A 19,998-nucleotide genomic window follows, 5' to 3' on the forward strand; every position below is an offset into this window, starting at 1 on the left:
TTAATGTTACTTCTTAGGTTTGTGTACAAATACTTTTTGTAGGTAAGTAATAAAATATGTTTAGTTCTTCTCCTCCTAGCGATTTGGATTTCCCTAGCAAATATAATGCATGTATTCTTAATGAATGATTTTTCATTCATTTTCATTTTTGTATAAATTTCATTAAAGAATTCTCAATTCCACTACAAGATTTACTTGTTTATATTTTATTTCAGTTATCATTTGGATTTAATACCATGTTTGGGATTTAGCGGATATTTCTTAACATGGTGCATTTACTTAGTTTTGTGGATTATCTCTGTTATCTGTTAAAGCCCGCCGATTGATCAAATAAACCAACAAAAGATCAATATATTTACTGGATTGATAAGTAATTGATGATAATATTAAAATGAAAACAAATAATGTATTAAAAAGAGAAATAATATTTAATTTTCTACGACCAATGTGAAACCAATTAAACACACAATTGTATTCGGCTGAAGTCCTACAATATTTTTGGTTAAATATACCACAATCACTACTTGCTGCTAGAAAGCTGGCTGTATTTTATCGTAACAATGTCGTTAGTTATCTACATTTAAATATGTCATTAATTATAGTACACATATTATATTATTAACGTGATTCTCAATATTTTACTAATTCTTAAATTTGGTTTAGCTTTAGTTTCGGTTCGAAAAGATTATTTTAGAGTTTTTACTTTTACTTTGCATTTTATTTTATTTTATTATTATTATTTTATTTTTTATTTTTTTGTTGCAATCAGTCAGTCAGTTTAGGCATCTGTTGACTTAAAAATTGTCGTCATTGTCTTTTTTGTTATCGCAATACAAAAAATATACATGAAATTCAAATAAAAAACATAAGTTAAATTTTTTATTTTTAATGTGTTTTGTTGTTTAATGCTTTTGCTTTTCTTTGTCAAAAATAATTAAAATCGCATTGTTTGCTCAACGTTTTTAAAGCTCTCGAGTACAAAATCGTGTTAATTTTAAAAAGCTTCGAAAACTCCTTATTTGCCTTACTTGCATTGAAATTTGTTGTGTTTGGTTTTTGCGCACTGGCTTAAACGCTAATTTAGCATAATATACATATACATAGATCGTAATATTAATTCCACTATGACAATTTTGTTCGCATATAAAAGCTTACAATTATGAGTTCCAGTAAGTACGGATGTGTCCGATTCTGCCTGTTGGATCCTGTTCCACTGTGTTGTCACTTAAGTGTGCTAGACGAACTCCTCCTGCTCCAGCCAAGGATGCTGCAGGCACTCTGCTGCCGATGCCCGTATAACCGGATTGTACTCGAGCATTGGCAGCAAAAAGTCTGAGAACTTCTTGGCTTCCACGGGATCCCAATCGTACTTCTCCACAAGCACGTTCAGCAAACTCCAAGGCTTCAGTTTGGTAATGTTGCGTAGGCTGCCTGCAATTCAAAATTCTTAGCATCACATCCATGTTCAACGGCAGTGGATATCATCATTTCTCATTTACCATAGCTTGTGAAGTACTTGAGACCGTGCTTGCCACGCAATATCACCGACTGCGGTATCGAGCCGAGCAACTCCACAATGTGCGCCAGATGATCCTCGTCGCGGCTGTATGATTCTCCCGCATGCGGATCGAACAGATAGTCACCGGTGGCCAACTCGAAGGCCAGGCATGCTGTGCTCCAGATATCGGCGGTATAGTTATATGGCGCACCCAGCAGCACTTCAATGGAGCGATACTGTCGCGTCTGTATATCCTCGGTGAAGTGATGATACTGTTCCAGTTAAGTTGAGATAGAGAAGTCAAAGATATTTTAGTTCGCGCTCTTAAAAAATGTATTTATTTATATATTTAATCTATTTCTTAATCTAAAGCCAAATCATAATGTTTCAATGAAGAACTTTTATAAATAAATTATATATAATTTATAAATCAAATCGTACTCAAATGTTCAAATTCAAACCAATTTGGAGCTGTTAGTTTTGACTGCGATTTGGTTACCAATCGATCAGGCACATCAATAACCATTAATTATTAAGCATGTAAGACATATATATTTATGTATATAGATTTGTATTTCGATTTGTACTCACATCGTAGCATGCGTTTCCCAGATCGGCGATCTTTACCCTCACGTTGCTGTTGTTGATGAGCGATTGTATCGTGTGCGTATAGGATTGACTTTGACTCTGGCTCTGGTTCTGCGAAGGAATGGCATTGGCATTGACATTAAGTTTAGCGATTGTTGTTGATGTTGTGGTTGTTGTTGTTGTTGCATTAATTGAAGACGCGATGGCTGCTGTTGTAGCTGTTGTTGTTGTTATTGTTGATGATGAGGTTCTGTTGTCACAACTGCCAGTGTTGCTATTATTGTGAAACAGGTCTGTGCTTGCAATTGTTGGTAATGTTGTTGTTGTTGATGTTGGAGTTGTAGTTGCAGTTGTTGTTGTTGCCACGAGATGCGTGAACGAGTACGTGCACGTGCTGGTAGTGCTGCTGGGGGCTGTAGGTGGTGCATTGGCATTGGCAGTGGCAGTGGCATAGGCGGAGGCGGAGGCGGAGACAGGGACTGATGATGTGGATGTGGTATCAAATCTAGCTGAGGTGTTCTGTTGGCTGTGGATGGGGCCATTGTTGCCATCGGCCGTAGGTATGTTGTTGCTGTTGTTCTGTTGTGTCGTTGACGTGCACGTGCTTTGAGTATTCGAGTTAACAGTGGTGTGGGTGGAGCAGGAGTTGGTAGTGGTATTGGTATTGGTGTTGGTATTGGTATTGGAGTTGCTGACTATGGCATTGGGCAGCTGCTTTAACATATGGTGATATATTTGATATATATATATTTAGTGTTTTTTTTTTGGTTCACACAAGGAAAGAAAAGAAGAAAAAAGAACACACGATTTTGGTTGTTTTTTTTTTGTTCGGTGCAATGCAAGAAAAACATTCATTAGATCATTCACAGTTGGGACTAGTCCAGCTTGCAGCCCATCTGTGAAGTGCTCTAATTAAATTAAAGGATCTAAGATATGATAAGTTATACCTTTAGTAAACTTGACAACATTAAAAAAAACATTTAATTAGCGTACAACATATCTTTGACGTTAAATATGGTAGATGTATGTATATGGACTATGCAGCATAAAGGCGAAAAGCAGATGATAAGGTTAATATATATATACATATATGTATAACATATAAAGCTTAAGCCAGTTGTAGCATAAGGTAAATACACATACATTAAACATTTAAGCAATTGATATGGTTTTGTGTTTGTGTTTTTGTGTAATTCGGCAAAGATGTCTTAAATATAGAAAGTGTCTACAGTTGCAATATAACATTTATATAGATGTAGCTAATATAGGTAAGCCATTAGGCAACTGAACATTCCAACATGATGTACGTATTGATGGCAAATAATTAGTTGATTAGTTGTAGCAATGATGATCGGCTAAACTCACTCCACATTCTACAAAAGTCCTATTCTAAAGACTCATTGATTAGTAACGACAACTTCAAAAAGCACTCAAGAATCGAGACAGCGGCAGCACACAAAAAAGGATACTTTGTAATGAACGATGCTAAGCACTCTCCAACACACAACCACACATTCACACACACACATACACACACAGACACACAATTTTACATATATTTAGAACGAACGAGCGAACTATGCACCTCTAGTTGCGGGGGGAGGGCGGTGGTTTGGGATGAAACTAAGCAAAACATTACCTTTTCCGGATTTGCACTGAGACTAACGTCGTGCTCGGTAGGTGTGTCGCTGGCAATGGTGCTATTGTCACCGAGGGTGTCGGTATCTGTGTCCTCATCGCGGTCAATAGAAGACTGTGCGGATATGCCCAATACCAAAATGAAAAATATGTCAAAAGAAAAAAAAAAACAACAATGGAAATCAATGCATCAAATCAAATTAGGAATAATTTGCCGACGTGTTGCTGTTGTTGTTGTGTTGCATACATATATACATACATACATACATACACACATAGTGATACGTACATCACGTACATACATATGGATAGTTAGAATATGCATTGTATAATAGTAGGTCAAAAGTTTTGTGGCTTGACTTGAGTGCAAATTGTTGTTCGAACGCATCCATCGCATCATCGCGGATGTTGATGAGCTGGAAAATGGTGTTGGAATCGCAGGTGGTGTGCTGTGTGTGGTGGTGTGTTGCACATTGGGGTTACTCACCTTGGCAGTGATTTTCTTCTCAGCACGATAACGATTGCTTAAATTCGTAGTACCACCGATAATTGGACTATCAACGCTGCCAACGCCGAGCAGACCAACGCCATTGCACTCGCTATCGCCCAGCAGACTGGAGTATTTGGATGCCAGCGACGAGGTGGTATTCGAGTTGAGCGTCGACGAGGTGGTTGTGTCGTCCTTATCCAGCGAGGACATGACCACAGCGGCCAACGGCGTCGATGATGTCGAGTTGTTCGCTGTACTGTTGCTGGTGTTCGTCGTCGAGCCATTCGGTTCGATCAGCGGCCACTTGGCCCGCGTCTTCGTTTGCTTCTCAATCGAGCTGACTAAGGATGGGAAGGAACAAAGTGACAGATGATCCAACCACCAGCAAGAGCAGAAAATACGATTGAGTTCTTACTATATGAATCGGGAAAGTCGGCGCCCTTCACACGCAGACTGTTGATCTCATCATCGATCTGTTGATTCATTGCCGCCGCATTGTCGATGACCAGCAGAATGTTCTCGGGCTTGACGTCCGTGTGAATAATGCTGCATTTGCTGTGCAAATAGTCCAAGCCCTCCAGCACCTGCTTAATGATATTGCGCACCTGGGCAATGGCCAGTCCCTGATAGTTGTTCTTCACGATCAGCTTGTACAGACTGCAGCCCAGTGCCTCGAAGACCAGGCAGGTGTGCACACCATTCACACCACGCACCGTAAAGTGATTCATTAATCGAACGATCCTTTCCCGCTTCACATCGAGGGGATCTGCATCCCGTATGGCCTCCAGCAGACGAATCTCATCCGCTGCCGTTTCTATATAATGCGGTGCACTCTTCACCACCTTCAGGGCCACATACTTCTCATCCCTACAACAAAACGTGATAGGTTTTGTGACTCAAATTGCATTGGAATTCAATGTTGTTACTCACTTTAGATCTCGACATAGCCAAACGGTGGAAAAGTGACCCCAGCCAAGTTTGCGCACAACACGAAACCGATTGTCGAATATATCGCCAATGACCACCGGATGATAGCCACCACGGCAATACTGTGAGGCATCCTCCTGCTCCTCATCGGAGCCGTAGAGGCTGCTATCCGGAGAGTCTGGATAGATTTCATCTGTGGTGCTCAGCGTGCCGCGTGGCTCCGAGCTGAAAGTAGAAAATACTTGTTAGTTGAGCTAATTTCGAAATGTTGATGTTAAATTTTAGGTTAAAATTGTATAAGCTTAAAGTTAATCTAAAACTTAAACTAAATCTGATTTGAAACCAAAGCAAACCAACAGTTTAAACATAGAACTGATGAGTTCTGGATATTTCCAAGTGATTACTTAATCTCAAACTAACTCGGAATACTTCTCAGCTAAACTTGGATAACTTTTAATCTGAACTGGTCTGTTTAAATTCAGAACTGATTAGTTTTGCATACATATATGATCAAACTATCTAGGATCACTTCCAATCTAAACAAAGTTTCCCGTTAAGCGAACTCACGCACATTAGTGCAACCAGATCCACTTCCTCCGGTTCCGACACCTTCACAGGTGCAGAGGTCATTGCCGTTGCTCCAGTTGCTCCCACAGGTTGTTGGTGAAGAACTGTGGGCGGCAGATTAATCGTCAAGGGTTTGTCCCTAGGCACCAGAGGATTCTCCACTATTCGTTCTCTGGGCGACAGTGGCTCAAAGTTCAATGCTGGTCTTCGATGTCTTTTGGGCCGCTGTGATTGCTTGCGGAGGGCGATGAGTACGGGTCCAGCCGAGACGCAATTGCGTTTCTTGGTGAATCGCTTGCGACGTCTTTTCTCCTCCACCTCGAGCATGGCCTCGCTGGCCGCCTCCTGGGCGGCACGCTTCTCCTGCTCGGACACATAATTGAAATCACAGCTCAGCTCTTTTGTCACAGCCGGCGTTGTCGTTGTTGCTGCCGTTGCATTGATCACACTTTCCTCTGCTTGTGCTGCTGCTGCTGCTGCAGCTGCTGCACTGCTGCCCGGCCTCAGTTGGTGCATGAGATAGAGGAAGAGCAGCAGCAGGCAAAATTGCAGTCCATACACAAAGACTTCGTCCTGCGACAGTGTGTTGATAATGTGACGAAGCAGTTGGCCCACTATGCTGGCATAGATTGAGAACAGCTGATAGTAGTGGGCAAAGCTCTGGCTAATTAGCAGCCAGTTGGCAAGCCACAGCTCTTTCCAATGCCCTCCATTCGGTGAGGTCGCATTGGCCTCCTCCTTTGGACAAGTGGCGCCCACTTCCGAGCTGTACATCCACCAGTTGTCCATTTCAATTGATTGTATGTGTGTTAGTTAGTTCGACTACTGGCAATTCGCTGTTCGCTTTCTCGCCTACATTGCAACCAGGCCCAGTAATGATGGAGGGGGGATGGGGTGGCGTTTTTTTTTGTTGGTAGCTAGCAACGACCTTGACTTTCCTATGCGTTGACGGACTGCATTAGTTTTCGCATTGTTTGCACTCGTTTTACTTTCGAATTTGGCTTACATAACGCGCGCGCTTCGAGCTGGCGGACGGAGGTAAATAAATAAAATCGCGCAACGCAAAAATTTCAATTATGAACAAAAACAAAAACAAAAAATAGTATCTGTATCTTATTTAGTCTGTATTGTAGTGTATAGTGTGGCTCGACAACCGTTGCGTTCGGTGGCATTTGCGAGAATATTGCTCGAACGCTTGGCCTTTTCGTCTTTTACCCATCAAATGAGCGAGCCAAAGTCAAAGAATTCAATTCGTGCCGAAGCGTTTTTCGTTTTCTGTTGTTGCTTTTATCACTACTAGCCAAATACATTTATAGGCAGCTATATGTGTACTATATGTATATATATATATACATATATATATGTGTATATGTATTTGCATATGTGTGTGCGTGTGCAACTGAGCGGCCCCACAGTCTATAAACATGTGTTGGTTTGCTTGTATGTATGTATATATGTATATATATATATGTATAGTAAATGTACATATCTTTGCGTCATTATCCAATGTACTTCATCAACTCGACGTCGTTGTTGTCGTAGCACGCGGCTGCCGGTCTTTGAATACCGAACCAGCAATTGAGAGCGTCAAGCAACAACATCATCATCGTCATCGTCATCATCATCATCATTGTCAGTGTTACAAATTTCTTAGGCACTGTGCCAAAAAAATTGGACTCTATGGCATTGTCGAACTGTTCTTCTCTTTGAAACAATAATAAATTTGAACTTAAAAACTTCTCGTCCTCGTCCTCGTCCCTACAGGAAACACGCGACGCGATTTTTTAAGTAATTTTCTTGTTTATTTGTTATTTCCTTTTGTTTAAAGTGACTAAGCAGTCTGTGTGTATTGATTTTATTTTTATTTTTTTCGACAGTCTTTGTTGGCATTGCAAGCGTTTTGCGAGTGCCACAAATAAAAAAAACACTTGTTCCATGCATGAGTCACCCCAATGCACAAAGAGAAACACGCACCTTTCTGCATCTTGTGCGCTCACTCAAAAAAAAACAAAATTACTCAAATTCTCTGGCTGCCTTGCCTGCCACGTCTTTACAATATTATTATTTATAGACTTGGCAAAATAAGAAACAATAATTCGCTGTAAAAATAAGTGCAAATAAAACGCACGCGCCTTGTGCCATTGTGTGTGTGTGTGTTTGTGTGTGTTAGCGTGACAACGTCATAGTTTACTCAAGTGCAGCATAGGTGCCAAGGGCGTACTCAGCTTTTTGTGAAAGGGATGCTGAATTTATCTAAAAAAGGTGTACTTATAATTTTCTCTCAATTATTAAGCTAAACCAATTTTTGTGTATGCAAAGTTAAGCTGTGGGGGGGCAGCCGCCAGCGCCTGCCTCCCCCTGATTACGCCTTTGATTGGTACTATTTCTGTGTGACTGCAGGGGGCACGCGCCACGTTTGGCGTCATCAGTTGCTTTTGCGGTTAATGCAAATTAAAAACGTAAACAAAACCAGGCAACCATTAGGGTGGTCACTGCGTGGGCATATCTATCAGTACATCAATATATATATATACATACATATATATATATATATGTATGCGTATGTGTGGGCGGAAAAGTAAAGTTCAGCATGAGCCGCAAATATAGCAAATAATGTTCAAATGGTTATCCTATTAGCAGGCACTGCATAGTGGTGCAAGCAGACTTAGATCAAATTATTTGGTTAAACTCTTTCCTCATCCGTTCATTGTATACAACCAGCTATTTATATCAATTTACGATTTGTACATATATAAAAATGATTGCAATTCATTTTCAAGTTTCTCTCGACGTGGTCAGCATTGTCAATTTATTTACAACTATTTTTATAACTTATAAGCTAAACTATTAATAGAATATTCTTTAGACCAAATCATGACCAAAAAGGCATTGCTATAGAAAATGTAATAAAATTTGACGTGAACTTTAATCCCTGGCAACAGCAATTTCAGTGAGCATTTTTATAATGTTTATTTAGATCGTATAATTCTGTTGACAGTTTTGGAAGTCTTAGAAAAATGGTGTTAATACGACAACTGCCTTCTTTCCTCAATAATTATTTTCCAATCTTAACCCATAACTATGACTCTTTGTTATCGATTTTGAATAGGAATAATATGACATATGTATTATTTCTAGTATGTGATTTGCAAACTTATCATTTCAGTTTCCACACATTTTGCCAGAACCGAACTTTAAAACTATCCCAAAATATAATTAATATTTATGGAATATTGTGCTGTCAATGGGATGCTTTTGTCCCACTGTGCACAGCCTGGGAATGAAAGCACTTGGCTGACCTGTCAACACTGAAATTGAGAGGTTGACTAGATGGATTTAATTGGGCTCACGCTGCGTATGCGTTATACACGAGTGTCTCAAACTGAATGATAAAAACAAAGCAATGGTTTAGGTGGTTAGCTGGCTAGGTGGTTAGATGGTTAGGTGGTGACGGTTACTCACAGACTGACAAAGGGTCCTCTCAACGCTGGCATGTCGCGGCGTCGATTCAATGGCGGCGACAGTGACAACGAGAGAAAGTCCTGCTGTGCCTTGTCTTCGTCCACAATGCTCGTCGGGGTGCTGTAGATGCGTGTCGTGGGCAGATAGCCAATCTGTTGCAGAAAATCATCGCGATACGACAGTTTTGTCGTCGACTGCGACGACGTGAGCGTACCCAGCGACAGTGGCTGATGTGTTCCACCCGTGCCCGATCCCGATCCCGCACCGCCACCCGCTGCATGGTGATGCAAGTGCAGATGGTGGGCGTTTGGTATGGATGTCGGCGGCGATGCAACATTAACATGATGATGCGACGATGCTGGATGGAAGTGTGGATAAGGTATGGGCGCCGGTGTTGCACCACCGCCATAACCATGTCCATGGCCATGTGATAAATACGGCGGTGCAATGATCTTGTCGTCGAAGCTGCGCCGAAAACTGAATCCCTTCAGTGAGTTGCTGTAGTTGCGATGCGACAGCGGCGAGCTGCCCAAATCAATGCTGGCCGCCGGCCCCAACAGCTTCATGGTGCTCAAATAGTTGGGTGAAGCGCTGCCCGCTGGACTCAATGTTTGAGTCGATGACGGCTGCTTGCCACTGGCCGTTGCCGTTGCGCTGCCGAGCATGCTGAGCGCCGGCGAGGTGCGCAACTGTGGACTGCCGCTGCCGGCTGTTGTGGCCGCTGCCGCTGTGGTGCTGCACGCGGACAGCGGTGGCGAGATGGCGCTCAGCGTTGAAATGCCGCTATCACTGCTGCATATGCCGGCCGGCAGTGTGTGCGAGTGTGTGTGCGAGTGTGAGTGTGTGTGGCTGTGTGTGTGCGTTGGCGAGATGAGATGATGCTGATGCTGTTGATGCTGATGCTTGTAGCCGCTGCCGGCGCTGCCATTGCTGCCACCACCACTTGCACCGCTGACGAGGCCGGCCATGCCGCTGCTGGGCAATACGGGAGCCAGCTTGGCAATGTGCCCGCCGCACTGTGCCTGCCTGCAGATGTGCCACAAAGAGTCGCCTCGTCTGATTGTCGACTGCTCCTCTTTTTCTTTTACTATTTCTATTTCTATTTATTTGTTTGTTTTTTTTTTCTTCGTTTTTACTATTTGTTTTGTTTGTTTGTGGCAGCTCTCCTTGGCTGCTATTTGGTTGTTGCTTGCAGGGAGTGTCGTCGGCGGCGTCGTCGTCGTCGTCGTCGTCTTCGCCTTGCCTAGCAGCTACATGGCGTCGTCTTTGTCGTCTTTATCGTCGTCGGCGTCGACGTCGTCGTCGTTGCTGCCTTCGTCCACATCCTTGTTGGCCTGCGTCTAAGCACCCAGTGTGACCAAAATGTAGCCAGCCTCATTTCCATTCGGCGCCATTGGAGCGCAATTTTAAGCACTTAATTTTATGTAGCATACATTTGTGCGTAGGAAAATCAATGAAGCCCCTTTTGCCTAAAGCATTTTTAATGCATTTTAAGCAGCGTTTTTTCGTTTTTCGATCGCTTTGCTTTGTAACCCAAATTGCGCATGAAAAATTAACACACACATGCACACACAATACACTATATATATGTATATATATATATATATATACACACGCACAAGCACACACACAGACACACACACACACACACACACTATAAAGCACAATCAGACAAATACAAACGCGTTTCAATTTTTCCTCAGCGTTTTGGGATTTGATTTTCGATTCATGGCAATTTGAGTTGAGTTGAGTGTAGCGTAGCCAGTTAGCAGTAAATTTATTAATTTCAATTCATCGAATTTGAGTTACTGTTGCACTTTAGACATTTTTCACATGACCGATTTAGCAGAATGAAAAAAAAGGAAAAAAAAGAAATGAAAAGAATTGTAGATTCCACCTTTGATTTTCGGTAACAACTTTGCAATGCGTCGCGCACGAACTCTCCGACTGTCTATCGGTTTCTGACCCGTACAAACTCTGCAGCGAAGTTGCGCCGAGCCGCCTCCATTTACTACCCAGCCTCAGGCCGCTCTCTCTCTCTCTCTCTCGTTCTCTCTCAGTGGCAGTGGCAGAAAGCGCATGTGCCGGCTTTGTCGTTACTGCAAAGGCATTTGGCACAAAGCACCAAAACAAAACAAACCCAAAAAGAGAGAGAGAGCGAGCCAGCTAAACGGAGCGAATAAAGCTTATTGTCCTCATAGTCAGTCAGTCAGCTGTCAAAAGCTTTTCAAATACCAACTATAATAACAACAACAACACACTGCACACTGCCGTATTTGTTTACCAATATGAAACAACGAAAAATGTCGTTTGTATTCCTTGTTGAGCTTTCAACTGATGATAATCAAATTTTTCATACTATTCCTGCTGCACAAACAGGTGGAAAGGAGGAAAACAAAAACACCATTTTGATTTATATAGTTATTTTTATTGATTTCGGTTTCATTCTGTTTATGGCAATTTTTAATTTGAAAACAATTGTTAATGTTAAATGTAAATTTTTGGAAATGTTTTTTTGTTTTTTGTTTGGTTTTTTGTTTACTCATACGAACAATAAATACACACGCAAAACTTTAAAATGTTTTTATAATTATTTGAATTTTTATATAAGTAAATATATACATATATACATTTATATAGATATATGTATATATATATATTTATTGTATGTTTGTATACATTACTTGCTGGTACTTCATAATTGATATTAATGATATAACATGCACGATATTACAGCATTTTTTTTGGGACTAATTGCATTAATTTACAAATACATATGGGGAAAACAGTTGCTCGTCATTGAATGAATTATGTGAAGAATACAGCTTGAATGTGGAATATTTTTGTGAATAATGGGGTTCAATGTTTGAATCAATAGATTGAAATAAATAATTTTAAAATTGACAGATTCGCATTGTTCCGAATTAGTTCGATTGAATTACTCATCTAACTGAACGAACAAACTCATTCGTTGATTGTAGTTCGTTTGCTTGATTCTGCCATTGAAGAAGTCAGTCGCTTAGTTCAGTCCGTAGTTTCGTTCTTTGAGTCCGATTATCGTTCGGTCCGACTCCGGTTCGTGTTGTGCTTTCATATCGATCGTTCGCGCTTATCGATAGCTGTTAATACATTTGATCGATTTTTTTTGGAAAGAAGAAAGCGCTTATAGTCCCTGAATACCATAAAAAAGGCTAGCGGATTTATTGCAAGACTCTAATTAGTATTTCATTGGAAATTAATTGCACTACATAATCTCAAAGCATCTCACAATTTTAAAATGAGCTTGAATTGAAATGATATTCCACAAACGATATTCGCACATAAACGATCAAAAGGAGCACAACCAATCAAACAAATCGAACTAAAATCAGAGTTGAGCGAACTACAATCGGTCTTAAGCGGACTAAATGGCCGAGATTCGTTCAATCAGCAATCAATCTAAATCCTTGGAATGAAATATAACGAAGAACTCAACAAATTGACTGTGCAATACTATTATTGTTGTCCATGGAAGGGGTACAATTTTTGAATAACATTTGGAACAATTTAGATAAAGGGGATTATATTCAATTTGTTTTGTTACACAGCTTGCAGAATGCAAGTATTTGTTATTGTTATTATTATTGTTATTGTATCATTATTATTATTATTATGTTCTTTCGTCGAGTGCAATTCTATGCTGTTTAACTTGACTTATTTATTTACATTTGCAGTTAATACAATGGGTCACAGACTTATTTATTATCAAACATCGTAGTTCAGCTAAATCGGGGACCCATCGTTTAACAGGAGCAACAGGTTTTTTTTGAATTTTTACATACATCGTTATTGTTTTTTTTTAACAATTTAGTGTAAACTTAATTTGGAAAAATGGTTAGGCAAATTTTCACAGGTTTCGATCGCCATACGAAAGATCAGTTTAACAAACATTTACCTTAGCTAGGGGCACACAACACACACACAAATGCAAATTAAATTTAATGTGGCATATGTGGCAGACACATACACAAAAGCATACAAGTTAAGCTTACAGATTGCTTTGCGATTAGGACAAGGAAAAGAAATCGACCTTTGCTTTGTGGCTGGTTACAATTGAATTGAATTTAATTTAATTTAATAGGCATTCATTTTTAATAGCTTAAATTTTTGCACTATTCTGGCTAAAATGGAAGTTAATAATTATTAGATACATTTTGCAGCTATATAGAGATACATAAGTATATGTATGCATATGAAAATAACACTTTAGGTAAGTATCTAAGTATCATATATGTATATATATATTTGCAGATTGAATAACTACCAAAAATTGATTACGCATATCTAAATAATAATGCAATAATATTTTAACATTTTCAAGGTTATTTTAATGCGTTCTATTCTCAATTCGATTTGCATTCTTCGGCATGATGAAAATTAGATGAATGTGTGTATTATTTGTTTGTTTGTTTGGTTGTTTGTTGGTTGATGAACAATTTCTATCGGATTGATCGATTAAAACATGTCAGCATTTGCTTTACAATCATATTATGAATTAGAATTACATATATCTTCAATAGCTTACAATAAATATAAGTTTGTATGTATATATTTTCGGATTTTGAACATACCAAATTTTTTAATAATAAAAAGGAATAAAAAAATGTGTGTAGCAGTTCAAAACGCTCTCATGAGTTGGTTTGTCTCGCTTCAAGCATGAACCTAATATTTTTGTTTAACCATATCTAGATGTGAAGAAAGAGAGAAAAAGAGAGAGAGAAAAATTATAGTGATAAATTAAAAATGAATCAAAATAATATTAGTAAAAATACGCCTATTTCCAGAATGAATAAAACAAAACCAGTCAGCAAACAAATCTAAAGCGCAAATTGGCAGTGTGATCATCTATAATTGCCAGTTTTTAACCGGATGAAGTTATGAATAAAAAAAAACAGATCCTTTTTGAATACTAGAAGGTGTATTTACACTGTGCAGCAAAATTCCATTCCCAATTCATTGGATACACTCTATCGAAGAAGTTTCAATAACCAAAAGGATCATATACGAATTATATAGTACTCCAACGCATATACATAGTAACTAGGCAGTGTTTTGATAATGCCCCCCAAATATCTGAGATTATTATTATGTTATCTTATTGCTGATTCATCAAGTATTGTGATCTCCTGTGTTTGAATGGACGTGTTATGGTTTTTCTTTTTTTGTGGATGGTTGCCACTCATTACGGAAAGTAGTTGGTGAAGTGATCCAAGGACTGGGAAAGTGACAACATTTACGAGGCTCCAATTGTGTGATCTATCAATCAATTCTAGATTCACAGTGTGAAAATATTAGTGTCTAAAAATATACGTTTAGATCCCTATAACTGTGCTACATATGCTACGAATGCATTTACTATATGTGTATAATGTGTATATGAGCTTACTTATAGAAATCGTGTATTAATTGTTATTGTATTATATTATTATATTATTATGTGTATTGTACTCTTGCGCACAAACAAGTGCGGGTAGCGCAAAAGAGTTATAAGTGGTAGAGTTAGTGATTTCAGTATCAGACTATACTGCAATATATTCAAAAGGTTACTGTGGTTTTACAATACAATATTTTTTTGGATTTCATAATTAATCTTTTTGTTATGTTAAGTTCTTTTAACTATATACGCAGAATTAACAACAAGTTCGATGGTCATAGACGCTTTGTTTAAAGTTAAGCTTGTTATTGTACTGCTGCTAAGGGTTTTTCATGTATTTGTTTTTTTTTTTTTGCTTCTTTTTTGTGTTTTCTTTTTGTTCTGCTTGTAGATCTTTGCTGACTTGGATGAAGTCGTGAAGATATCGATTCATCTACTGGTTAACACAGAACCAACTGTAATTTCGCTTATATACCTGGTGTGTATGTGGTCTGTTCTGTTGTGTTCAGCGACGTGTTCTCATTGGCAGCGACTGGAGCGCCCGTGAATGGATTCACTCCAACAGCAGCATTATAAGTTGGCGGCGGCATTGCATAGACGGGCTGGCCACCAGCAACGCCAGCACCACCACCAGGCTGACCAGACTGCTGTTCGCGCGGCTGCGTAGTGACTGTTGAGCCTCCAGCACCCAGATTGATATCGTCAAGATCAGCGTCCTCCTGCAGACATGGAATTCAATTCAGATTTTAGTATATTTATAATATTTATATGCTAATATCTATTCAGTCTTCAGTTCAGCATTGTTTAGTCAAACGTGTTTTCGGTGGGTGAGCGTATTGCATAGGAAGGAAAGCCGCTATTTACAAAGCAAGCCATCATTATTTATACATGTAGTATTGTAAATGCATAGAAAAACCAAAAATCAACTAAAACTACATTTATATATATTTGCTAATTTAGATAAAACGTGTTTACACAGCACAAAATTTTGTTAAGATACAAATTAAAAGTGAATTCATTTACCCAGTAGCAGATGACCAAAAAAGATGATCACAGATTGAGAGAATGCTCTTGTCGCCTTGCAATCATTTCATTTAATGCGTGCAATTCTTGTGTGTTTTGTTTTATGTATTGCTTATGTATATTAATTAAAATTTGCGTTTGAAACTTCTAAATTTGGTTAGGATTAGGTTAGTTTTTGTTGATTGGCTTGAGGTTAGTTTGGTTTAGTTTCTTTTTTACACGTTTTTTCTTTTTTTTTGTTGGATATTTGCGTTGAGATCATGCGGTACTCGTGCCAGTGTCGTTGACTATTTCTATACTTACAAGACGTGGATGCTGTCCCAGATGCGGTGGCAGATCGCTCGCCTCTCGATTGCCATTGGAGCGCTGGGCATTCACATTATCACATACACAACACATACCACATGGACGAATTGCGATTCGGCACCGAATCGAAATCGGACATATTGTATATGCATATATATATGCGTTATAATTGAGTGTGTGAGGTTGTAGTAGGTTGTGGGTATGATGAGTCGATCGAAAGGTGGAGTTTTATATATATATTTTTTTTATTTTTGAGAAAAAATAAACAAAATTAGAATCGTAAATTTGTTGTAGTTTTCTTGGTAATATACACATACGTATATATATAGATATAAGGATTTACAGAAAATACAAAAGGAAAATTGAACTCAATGATTAAAGCACAAGAAAACAAGAAATCAATCTCAATGTGAGACTTGGGAGAAAGGGGAAAAAAACAAGAAAAGCAATTGTTTTGACTGATGAAAACGAAATCACACAAAATTTCCGTTTGTCTTTGGATTCACAACGATTTGTATTTACAAAATGCACTTCAATTTTGTTCTCCTTCTTAATTGAATTGAAATTGTTGTGCATATTTATGTATTAGTACAGAGACTTTATAGATTTTTTGAAGCATTTGATGATTTTTATGGAGTTCATATTTATTACAAAAACGAAAGAAAAACCAAACTCAAACGAAACAAAAGTGTAATCGTTGAACACAAATAAATGTTGTAAATGATCGAAACATTTTTTTAATATTTTTTGTATGGATGTCAAAAGTCGTGTCCAGATGCAATATTCTCGACAATTTCAACAACTGCGTTATGTACATACTTACCTCAAACTAAGAAACAGAACATAGTGCAAAGAGATCGACAGATAGATAGAGAGGCAACAGAGGCAAGAGTACAATTAGTTAAATTGAACAAAACATATCTAAAGTAAATATGCCAATTCAAGCAATACATAACAACAGCAAACAAATATAAATAATTTCAAACAAATTAATGTAATAGCATTTTATTAATCAGCCATATTTAAGCCAGCCATTAAAACGCCAGTTAAATGTATGCATTATGAAAACTACTTTTGACTAAACAATCGCCTCACAAAAATCATCAAAATGAGTTCAGTGTTTATTAGTTGTGCAGTGTAAATGTGCGTGTATTTGCATGTGTGGGTGTATATACAAGCAAGTGTGTGTGTGTGTGGTATGTGTGTTAAAATCTTATGAAATTGATTGTTTTTCTTGTTTTTTTTTTTTTTGTTTTTGTTTGATTGACTTGATGGTTAGTAGTATTGTAGTGGAGTAGTTGGAAATTGGACGCAATCAATAACCAAATAACCGAAATCAAACATCACTCACATTCAAATGTGCATACTGATCGTGCGACTCGTTCACCGGCGGCTTGAACTTGCCACAGCAGAAGTTGCAACAGCAGCAACAGCAGCAGCAACAGCAACAGCCCGTCAGTATTGAGCAGCAAATGACCAAGGCCTAAAAATAGAATCAATTAACATATATATATATATATATTAGGAAAAGGGCCAATCAAATTATTTGGTATTCATGACGTACCTTTACCGCCGGCGATGTAACCACAAAATATGCATTCACATTCTCCTCACCGAACTGCTCGGCAATGTAGAGACCCAGCGAGCCATAATTATCGTAAATATTGCGTTTCGTTTGGTCGCTCAATATCGAGTGTGCCCGATTGACCTCCTTGAACTGTTTTGTTTTGTTGTTGTTAATGGAAGATGCAAACAGAAATGGCAACATGAATGAGTCAATCAAAAGATTTGATAAAAAAAAAAGTTCGTTTAACTGAACTGTGGACTTTATTATTACCTTATCGGCAGCGTCAACATTGTCTGGATTTTTATCTGGATGGTATTTAAGTGCAAGTTTTCTATAAGTCTTCTTGATATCATCAGCTGTTGCTGTTTTAGGTAGTCCCAAGATTTCATAGAGCGAATCGCCCGATGTGCTGTAAGCAAAGAAAAAATAAATAAATAAATAAGAAAATTAAAACAATTGACAAGTAATCACTGTGGGAAGTATGTAGATATTTGTAGATACCAATTGTTTACACAATGAACAAACAAAACCTTTATCGCATTGACAGTTCTGGTTCGCATTCGGCGTTGCGCCTTAGAGCTGATCGAGCGAGTTAATCTACATATACACAATATATGAATTTTTTCAAGATAGGGCGTTGGATGACTAAGCGTCCGTTCTGCTCAACTGGGTATTGTTCTGAGCATTATTCCAGCAACACGTTAAGTGCAACACGCGATAGAGAAATATAAATATTTGTACAAATATACAAATATATATTTATATACATATACATATGTATATATAGCCCTTTGTTCCAGGGGATTTTTTTGTGGCATTGAGAGCTTCAGTGAGGGGCCGCGGGCGGGGATGTCACTTGGCGGATGCGTACGCAGCCGGGTGAAATGCAATACAAAACAAGCCAAGACGACATCGCTTCCCAGCCAGACCAAAACGTATATATATATATATATGTATATGTGTGTGTGTGTGAACTGTTCTTGTTGTTGTTGCTGCTGCTGCCTTTAAGCAGCTTGTGCATTCTGTATGGATTTTCTTTTATTTTTTTTTGTTACCCAGATTGGGCCGAGTGGCTTATTGTGCTCTTAACTGCTTTGCAAATTTAAGTGGTCTGATAAGGAAAAGAAGGCAACATAATTTGAATGACGTTAAAGCTGGCAAAAGTATGGAATATGGCAAATAGGAAAATGGCCAACAAACCACCCCCACACAAGGCCAAGGACAAACAGCAAACACATAAAATAAAACAACAAAAAAAATGCCAACTCTGTGCGAAAAAATGTCAAATTGGGGCAAAGAAATTCGATTCCGAGCATTACTCATTGCAGATTATTGTAGTATTTTTTACACACACACACACACACATGCATATATGTATATGTGTATTCAAGTGTTTGAGGGTCGAGAATGGGTACACGAACTATCAAAAATATTTAACAAGGAAAACAGTTAAAGATAACACAAATACACACACAGACTGAATAATTGTATGTGTGTGTGTGTGAGTGAGAGAGAGCACTTGTTGTTATCAGCTGTCAATCAGGGATTGAGCAGCGTGTGCTTGTGCCGTTGTTGGAGCCAACAAAATATGTATTAATTAAATACGGATATCTCACGAATAAATCGCACAACTATCAAAGGGAATTAGCCTAATGCATGCATAGCACACACACACGCACACGCAAACAGCTGCACTCTTTTTTCATTTTTCTCCCTAACTGCGGTTCTTAATCCTTAGCTGAACTAAAGGAATTCAAAAAAAGTTACAGCTGCTGCTGTTGCTGCTTCTGCTGCTTCTACTGCTACTACTGCTGCTGCCTTCCTGTTGTTGTTGCTGGCGGGTGCGGAAAATCAATTGAACGTCGACTGCGCTGCCGCTGCTAACGTTGGCGTTGGCAATGCGCATCTGCCGTCTCTGCACACTGTGCGCTTGCTTGTGTACGTGTGTGCGCAGAAAGAAAAAAAAAGGCATACGAAGAAGAAAATCATTTGTGAAATTGTACTTACGACAGTTTTCTTTTATCCATGCCACCGCCACTCATGTTTGCAATTGTTCTGGGCACGTGCCTCTTTAATGCTCGTTGTCACAATGCTTAGCAATAAATAATTAGCACAACTTTTTTCTTTCCTTTTTTTTTTTTTGCACGCACTCACACACTCGGCAAACACATTTGTTATATTTGTCACGAAAATTGTAAATGACTACGGCTACTACACGGCTATAGTTATCGATTCTGACTAGTGGTGGACGCGTGTCTTTCACTTTCATCATGAGACACACTGGCGACACAATCGATAACACGTCTGGCAGTGAGCGATAGGTTCTGGCATGACAAAATTCAATTAACACAACCAAATTATGTCTCCATAAGTTAAATGCTTGCCAAATATTTATTTCTTTTGTTGGAAAGAAACTATCGACATGTAATCGTGACATGAGCTGTCACCTTTTCGACAGAAATTTAACACATCAAAGTGATTGCAAGAATTTTATATCTGCTACATTTGTTAATGGCAAA

General features: G+C 38.7%; 2 protein-coding genes across 11 annotated transcripts; both read right to left on the bottom strand.

The window, feature by feature from the left end:
* Positions 1–425: 425 nt before the first annotated feature.
* Positions 426–10,267, bottom strand: LOC6557345 (SRSF protein kinase 3). 8 transcript variants are annotated; one of them, XM_032737456.2, is made up of 8 exons: positions 9,171–10,267; positions 5,145–5,366; positions 4,630–5,081; positions 4,212–4,555; positions 3,726–3,839; positions 2,090–2,800; positions 1,500–1,770; positions 426–1,431 (listed from the first exon to the last, which is right to left on the bottom strand). In XM_032737456.2, exons 1-8 carry the CDS (start codon positions 10,136–10,138, stop codon positions 1,235–1,237), a joined length of 3,279 nt encoding a protein of 1,092 aa, XP_032593347.1. In that variant the 5' UTR covers positions 10,139–10,267; the 3' UTR covers positions 426–1,234. The 8 variants fall into 8 exon arrangements, with proteins under 8 accessions (XP_032593347.1, XP_032593350.1, XP_032593354.1 ...); XM_032737459.2 differs by having other exon boundaries at positions 2,090–2,797; positions 9,171–10,266; XM_032737463.2 differs by lacking the exon at positions 9,171–10,267 and adding an exon at positions 5,713–6,827 and having other exon boundaries at positions 430–1,431.
* Positions 10,268–12,998: 2,731 nt separating this feature from the next.
* Positions 12,999–19,717, bottom strand: LOC6558698 (dnaJ homolog subfamily C member 5 homolog). Of its 3 annotated transcripts, XM_001984787.3 has the most exons (7): positions 19,487–19,717; positions 17,750–17,888; positions 17,477–17,629; positions 17,264–17,395; positions 15,910–15,972; positions 15,059–15,302; positions 12,999–13,894 (listed from the first exon to the last, which is right to left on the bottom strand). In XM_001984787.3, the coding sequence occupies exons 1-7, from the start codon at positions 19,519–19,521 to the stop codon at positions 13,872–13,874; spliced, it is 789 nt and encodes a 262-aa protein (XP_001984823.1). In that variant the 5' UTR covers positions 19,522–19,717; the 3' UTR covers positions 12,999–13,871. The 3 variants fall into 3 exon arrangements, with proteins under 3 accessions (XP_001984823.1, XP_032598713.1, XP_032598719.1); XM_032742822.2 differs by lacking the exon at positions 15,910–15,972 and having other exon boundaries at positions 19,487–19,710; XM_032742828.1 differs by lacking the exons at positions 12,999–13,894; positions 15,910–15,972 and having other exon boundaries at positions 15,051–15,302; positions 19,487–19,680.
* Positions 19,718–19,998: the final 281 nt, after the last annotated feature.

The sequence above is a fragment of the Drosophila grimshawi genome, unplaced genomic scaffold, assembly GCF_018153295.1.
Source record: "Drosophila grimshawi isolate 15287-2541.00 unplaced genomic scaffold, ASM1815329v1 contig_44, whole genome shotgun sequence".
Classification (NCBI taxonomy): Eukaryota; Metazoa; Arthropoda; class Insecta; order Diptera; family Drosophilidae; genus Drosophila; species Drosophila grimshawi.